Source organism: Ornithorhynchus anatinus, chromosome 2 (genome assembly GCF_004115215.2).
Source record: "Ornithorhynchus anatinus isolate Pmale09 chromosome 2, mOrnAna1.pri.v4, whole genome shotgun sequence".
NCBI lineage: Eukaryota > Metazoa > Chordata > Mammalia > Monotremata > Ornithorhynchidae > Ornithorhynchus > Ornithorhynchus anatinus.
Window position 1 is genome coordinate 3,943,921 of NC_041729.1, and position 7,327 is coordinate 3,951,247.

General features: G+C 58.6%; 1 protein-coding gene across 1 annotated transcript; it reads right to left on the reverse strand.

The window, feature by feature from the left end:
• Positions 1-5,829: 5,829 nt before the first annotated feature.
• HRK (harakiri, BCL2 interacting protein) lies at positions 5,830-6,174 on the reverse strand. Its single transcript, XM_029057598.1, has one exon. It carries the CDS (start codon positions 6,172-6,174, stop codon positions 5,830-5,832), a length of 345 nt encoding a protein of 114 aa, XP_028913431.1.
• Between the last annotated feature and the right edge of the window lie 1,153 nt (positions 6,175-7,327).

Here is a 7,327-nt window from a genome sequence, read left to right on the forward strand (position 1 = left end):
ACCGTGCTCTGCACACAGTAAACGCTCAATAAATAGGATTGAATGAATGAATGAATACATGAATTCAAAACAACTCTGTTCTATTGGACTCTCCCAGTACAAAGGAGGGATTGTAGGGGGCAGTTACCCCAGAGCTACAGTGGACCCTCTCTCTCCCCCTCCCTCCCTTTCTTTCCCTCCCCTCTTTTTTCTCTTCTCTCTCCCTCTCATTCTTTTCTTCTCGTTCTCTCCCCTCCTTCTCCTTTTCTCTCTCCTCTGCTCACTTACTCTTTCCCTCTCTCCCTCCTCCTCTCTCATTCTCTCTCTCTCCCCCCCCCCTCCCCGGCTTTCTCCTTTTCTCTCTGCTCACTTACTCTTTCCCTCTCCCCCCCAATCTTTCTCTCACTTTCATTTTCTCTTTCCTTCTCATTCACTCTCTCACTCTCTCCCTTTCTTCCTCTTGCTTTCTCTCCTTTTCACTTTCTCTTTTTTCTCTTTCCCTCTCTCACTCTTTCTCTCCCTCTCTTTTGTCTCCTCCCTTTCTCCCTTTCTCCCTCCTCCTCTCTCCCACTCTCTCCTCACTTTCTCCTTTTCCTTCTCTCCCCGAATCCCCTCACTTTCTCCCTTTCTCTATCCTCTCCTCTTGTTCCCTCTCCCTCTCTCTCTTTTTCTCTCCCCTCTCACTTTCTCCTTTTCTCTCTCCTCTTCTCCTCACTTACTCTTTCCCTCTCTTGCTCTCTCATTCTCTCCCTTTCTTTCTCCCTCTCACTTTCCCTCTCACTTTCTCTTCTCTCTCTCCCTCTTTCTCTTCTCCACCCTCATTATCTCCCTTTCTTTCTCCTCCCCACCTCACTTTCTCTTTCCCTCTCCCTCTCTCTGTCTCTGTTTCCCTCTTTCTCTCATTCTCTTCCTCTCTTATTCACTCTTTCCCTTTCATTCTCTCTCCCTTTCTCTCCTTCTCTCTTTCTCTCCTTGTCAATTTCCCTCTCATTTTCTCTCTCCCTATCTCTTTTCCTTTTACTTTCTCTCCCTCTCACTTTCTCTCTGCCTTTCTCTGTCCTTGCTTTCTTTCCTTCTGATTTTCCGTCTCACTTTCTCTCTCCCTCTCTCTCCTTATCTCTTTCCTTTTTACTTTCTCTCCCTCTTTCTCTGCCTTTCTCTGCCCTGGCTTTCTTTCCTTCTGATTTTCCCTCTTACTTTCTCTCTCCCTCTTTCCCTCCTTCTACCTCTCACTTTCCCTCTGCCTCTCTCTCCCTCCCCCCCCCCCTTTCCCACCTCTCTCGTTCTTTCCCTCTCTCCCTCTTTCTCTCCCCCCACTTTCTCCCTCTCTCTCTCTTCCTCTTCTCACTTTCTCTTTCCCTCTCTCTCCTCTCTACCCCTTTCTCTCATTCTCTTCCTCTCATTCTCTCTCCCTCTTACTTTCTCTCCTTCTTTCTCTCCTTCTCTCTCTCCTTCTCTCCCTTTCCCTCTCTCCCTTTCTCTTTCTCCCTCCTTCCTTCCCTCCCTCTGCCCCTCTCTCTCCCTGTCTCTCCCTCTCTCAGAATCTTTCTCCTTCTCTTTCTCTCTCTCCTCCCTCTCCACCCCTGAAACGGTCCCCTTCAGTCCACTGGCGCTTTCACCCCTTCTTCGGCTCCTATCTATCTTCGCACCTCCTCCTTTCCTACTTTTCCCTCGCTTCTCCCGGGTTTCCCTTCATTTCTTCCCGAGCTTTGCCGTCCCTGCCGCCTCTCCCGGAATGTCTCCTCGTGCCCTCCCAATCTCACCGGGCATCTTCCCTGCCTGCCCCGGACTCTCACCTTCTCCCCGAATCCTTTCCTTCCTTTCCCTCTCCTCTTCCTCCTCCCTTTCCTCGACTTCCCTATAGGAAAAAGGGGGAAGTGAGTTGTCCACTCGGGAAGAAGCGACCTGGGTTCTAATCCCGGCTCTGCCACTTCTCTGCTGTGTGACCTTGGGCAAGTCACTTCTCTTCGCTTGGCCTCAGTTTCCCCTTCAGCACAATGGGGATTCAGTCCGTGTTCTCCCTCCCCTTTAGATTCCGAGCCCCGGGTGGGACCTGGTTACCTTTCTAGCTCTCCCCGCGCTTCGTCCAGCGTCCAGCACATAGTAAGCACTTCACAGATATTATTATTGTTTCCGTCTCAATCGATTATTATCGATTGAGAAGCAGCATGGCTCAGTGGAAAGAGCCCGGGCTTTGGAGTCAGAGGTCATGGGTTCGAATCCCGGCTCGGCCACTCGTCAGCTGGGTGACCGTGGGCGAGTCGCTTCACTTCTCCGTGCCTCAGTTCCCTCATCCGTCAAATGCGGAGGAAGACCGTGAGCCCCACGTGGGACGACCCGATTCCCCTGTGTCTACCCCAGCGCTTAGAACAGTGCTCGGCACATAGTAAGCGCCTAACAAACACCGACATCATCATTATTATTATTATTATTATTATTAGTGGTGCCTCTCTACCTCAGTTTGCCTAGCGGAGAAGCGGCGTGGCTTAGTGGAAAGAGCCCAGACTTGGGAGTCGGAGGGTCGTGGGTTCTAATCCTGACTCCGCCACTTGCCTATCTTGTGACCTTGGAAAAGCCACTTCACTTCTCAGTGACCTCATCTGTCAAATGGGGATGAAGACCGTGAGCCCCACGTGGGACGACCCGATCGCCCTGTATCTCCCCCAGCGCATAGAACGGGGCCCTGCACGTAGTAAGCACTCAACACATACCACCATTATTTTCTTATTATTGCCCTGTATCTGCCTCAGCGCTTAGAACAGTGCCCGGCACTCAACACTTACCATAATTTTATTATTATTACCTTGTAACTATCCCAGCGCTTAGAACGGTGCCTGGCACACCGTAAACGCTTAACACATACCACCATTATTTTCTTATTATTTCCTCGTATCTACCCCAGCGCTTAGAACAGTGCTCGACATATAGTAAGCGCTTAATAAGTACCATTGTTATTATCATCATCATTATTATTGAGCTACAGGGACGGACCCACCGGCGAACAGGCTGGGGAGACCCACGCGATCTCCTGCCAAGCCCCGAGCTCTCCGTTGCTTCGGTCGTAATTTACTGAGCGCTTCTTGCGTGCGGAGCACTGTACTGAGCGCTTGGGGGAGGAGAATACGACAATAAAGAGTGACATTTTCTGCCCGCAGCGAGCTGACAGCTGTGAGCCCGTGGTTGGGCAGGGATCGTCTCTACCTGTTGCTGAACTGTACTCTCCAAACGCTCAGTACAGTGTTCCGCACACGGTAAGCGCTCAATAAATACGATTGAACGAATGGAGCTAGCTCGGGGAGGTCGAGGTCCGGGATGGGGGTTAGGGGGCTGGGGGCCCGGACCCCCGACTCCCCTTCAGCCCCGACTGTGAGCCCCTTGTTGGGCGGGGATGGTCTCCGTCTGTTGCTGAACTGTACTCTCCGAGCGCTCAGCACAGCGCTCTGCACACACTGAGCGCTCAGTAAATACCATTGAATGAAGGGGAAGCGGACAGATCGGGGGAAACCGAGGCTTGGGGAGGGGCGGCCGGAGGCAGAGACACCGATTCCCCGGAGGGGAGACAGACAGAGACCGCGGGGGGAGACATTCGGAGAGACATACAGAGACCGGCCCGCCGGTGGAGATTACAGGGAGGGACAGAGACGGGGGAGAGACAGAGACAGAGACCGACCCGCCGGTGGAGATACGGGGAGAGACAGAGGCATGAGGAGAGACACAGACAGGGGAGAGACACACAGAGACTGAGCCGCCGGTGGAGATAGTGGGAGAGACAGAGGCGTGGGGAGAGACAAAGACGGGGGAGAGACACACAGAGACTGACCCGCCGGTGGAGATAAGGGGAGAGTTGTACTCTCCAAGCGCTTAGTACAGTGCTCCGCACACAGTAAGCAAGCGCTCAATAAATACGACAGAATGAATGAGTGAACGAATGAGAGACGGAGAGAGACGGGGCATGGGAAGAGACTCTCAGAGAGACACGCAGAGACCGTCCCGAGGGTGGAGATGATAGTGGGAAAGAGACAGAGGCACGGGGAGAGACAGAGACGGGGGAGAGACACACACGGAGACTCACCCGCGGGTGGAGATACGGGGACAGAGACAGAGGCATGGGGGGGAGGGGGACTCTCGGAGAGAGAGATACAGAGACTGGACCACAGATGGAGATGACAGGGAGAGAGACAGACAGACAGACGGACAGAGACATGGCGAAGGACCCTAGGGGGAAAAACTGGCCGCCTCCGGACGGACGGAGAGGCAGAGACAGAGGGAGAGACGGAGAGACAGTGATAAGCATGGGGAGGGAGGCAGAGACAGAGAGAGAGAGACAGAGAGACAGCGATAAGCAGGGGGAGGGAGACACAGAGAGACACAGGTGGGGAGAGAGAGAGAGACAGGCATGGGAAGAGAGACTTGGGGAGAGAAACAGAGGGAGACACAGACGGGGGAGAGAGACAGAGAGAGAGACACAGAGAGAGAGACTCGGGGAGAGACACAGGGAGACACACAGAGGGGAGAGAGACAGGCATGGAGAGAGAGACAGAGAGACACAGGCATGGGGAGAGAGACAGAGAGAGAGCGAGCCGGAGACAGAGACATCGTGAGCCCGAGAGACAGCAGAGACTCAGAGAGTGGGACAGCCGGAGAGACGCCACAGAGAGCCAAACTTGAGGAGAGTCTCCCCCCCCGCCCCAGAGACAGAGACCCCCGAGAGAGACAGAGACCCCGAGAGAGACAGGCCCGGGAAGAGACCCCCCCCCCCCCCCCCGCCCCAGGGAAACAGAGATTGGCCCCACGATGGAGAGGCGGAGGGAGAAGCAGAAAAGAGACAGAGAGCGACCGAAAGTTTAGGGCGTGGCAGGGAGGAAAGGAGGTCTAGAGACCTCGGTCGAGTCGCTTCTCCCCCGTCCCCGTGGCCAGAGGGGAGAGACGGTGTTCACTCCCTCCGCCGGACGGTCCCAAGGGGCGCTCACTACGGCGCCCCAGGCCCCGTTGAAGCCCCTCGGGGGCAGAGGTGCTGGCCTCTAACTCCCTTGGAGCCTCCCCGGGGGCGCTCAGTTCACAGTCCGCTTCTTGAGGGCGGGGATGGTGTCTAAGTCGGTTGGAGTCTCCCCGGGGGCGCTCGGGACAGCGTTCTGCCCCCCCGTAGGCGCTCAGGAAACGGCCCCGAAGGGCGGGCGGACTTTGGGGTCCCGGCCCATCCCGATCCATCCCATCCCAGCCCTTCCCGATCCATCCCTGTCCATCCCGGCCCATCCCAGCCCCGTCCTACCTGTAGCTCGGTCCGGCTGGTAGTGCCGGCAGCGCCGCCTCCCGCTCCAGCTCCTGCTCCTCCTGCTCCTTCTCCAGCTCCAGCTCCTGCTCCAGCTCCTGCTCCAGCTCCTGCTCCTTCTCCAGCTCCAGCTCCTGCTCCAGCTCCAGCTCCAGCTCCTGCTCCTGCTCCTTCTCCAGCTCCAGCTCCTGCTCCAGCTCCTGCTCCAGCTCCTGCTCCAGCTCCTGCTCCAGCTCCAGCTCCTGCTCCTTCTCCAGCTCCTGCTCCTGCTCCAGCTCCTTCTCCAGCTCCAGCTCCAGCGCCGGCTCCGGCCGCGCCCGCTGTCCAGCCCTTGCTCCGGGTCCAGCTCCCTTTCCAGCTCCAGCTCCGGCTCCTTCTCCTGCTCCGGCTCCAACTCCAGCTCCAACTCCGGCTCCCCGTCCGGCTCCCTTTCCGGCTCCTTCTCTCTCTCCAACTCCCCGTCCGGCTCCCTTTCCGGCTCCTTCTCTGGCTCCAGCTCCAAACTCCGGCTCCCTTTCCAGCTGCGGCTCCGGGGGGTCGGGGAGGGGGAGTGTGGTTTGGGGGGGCGGGGGGCGGGGGGGTTAGAGGTTTCTCCTCCGGAGCAGCCAGGCCGCCAGGACCGCCACCTGCGCCGCCGCGCACAGCCAAGCCCAGCCCGGGGGCGAGGATGGCAGGGATGAAGGCAGGGAGGGCAGGGAGGGCAGGGACGAAGGCAGGGAGGGCAGGACCCCCCGGCCCCGTCCCCCGCGGCCCAGCCGCCTCCTCCGCGCCGCCGTCCTCTCGTGCAGCTCGTCCCCCAGCGCCTTCAGACGCGCCACCGTCACCCGCGCCGCAGACCCCGACCCCCACCCGCAACCCCCGCCCACCCCGCCCTCCCCGCCGCAACCCCCGCCGCAACCCCCGCCGCCCCGGGGCACCGTGCACATGGTCCGCTCCCGCCCCAAACAAGCAGCGCGACGCCTCCTCCGCGACGCCCTCCGCGCCCCGGACCGGAGCTTCCCCCCGCTGGTCCCTGCCCCCGGTCCCCGGCCTGCGCTGCGCTGGGATGCCGCGCTGGGATGCCGCGCTGGGATGCCGCGCTGGGATGCCGCGCTGGGATGCTGCGCTGGGATGCCGCGCTGGGATGCCGCGCTGGGATGCTGCCCTGTGCTGGGCTGCTGGGCTGCTGGGCTGCTGCGCTGCGCTGGGCTGAGCTGCGCTGGGCTGTTGTTGTTGTTGTGAGGACCCGGCGCTATTATTAATTAAAATGTCACATGGTGGGGGGAGGGGAGCGGGACGGGCAGGAGGGAGGGGGAGCGGGAGGGGGGGGTTACATCATCCGCCCTCCCCCCCCCCCACCACACACACACACACACCCTGGGGGGGGAGGCTGGAGGGAGGGGGAGGAAGAAAGGGAAGAGGAGGAGGAGGAGGAGGAGGAGGAAGAAGAAGAGGACGAGGAAGAAGAGGAGCGGGAGGAGGAAGAAAGGGAAGAGGAAGAAGAAGAGGAGGAGGAAGGGGGGAGGAGGAGGAGGAAGAAGGGGAGGAGAAAGAGGAAGAAGAGGAGGGGAAGGAAGAAGAGGAGGAAGAAGAGGAGGAGAGGAGAGGTGACCTTTAACCCTCCTGGCGGCGGGGATCACCTAGCTGGAGAAGGGGCGGTGGGGGGGGGGGGCGGGGTGTGTGTGTGTGTGTCTGTGAGTGTATTTCTGTGTGTTTTGTGTGTATTTGTGTGTGTCCGAAGGGGCTTTTCTCCTCCCCCTTTTCCTTCCTCCTCCTTCCCTCTCCCTCCTCCTTCTCCTTCTCCCCTTCCCTGCCTCAGTTTCCTCACCTGGACAGGGAGGATGCGCGCCCCGCCCCGGCCCCCGTCTCCTCGCTTAAACCGTCAACCACCGGTGACCGGTTGTATCCGCTCCAGCGCTTAGCCCAACGCTCGTCACAGAATACACCTTTAGAGAACACCTCAGTTTCCTCACCTGTAAAAGTGAGGTTGCGCGCCCCGCCTCTCCCCTTAAACCGGGAACCGTAGTTGTCCGATTGTATCGTATCCGCCCCAGCGCTTAGCACAGCGCTTGTCTCCGAATGCACCCTTAAAGAATATCA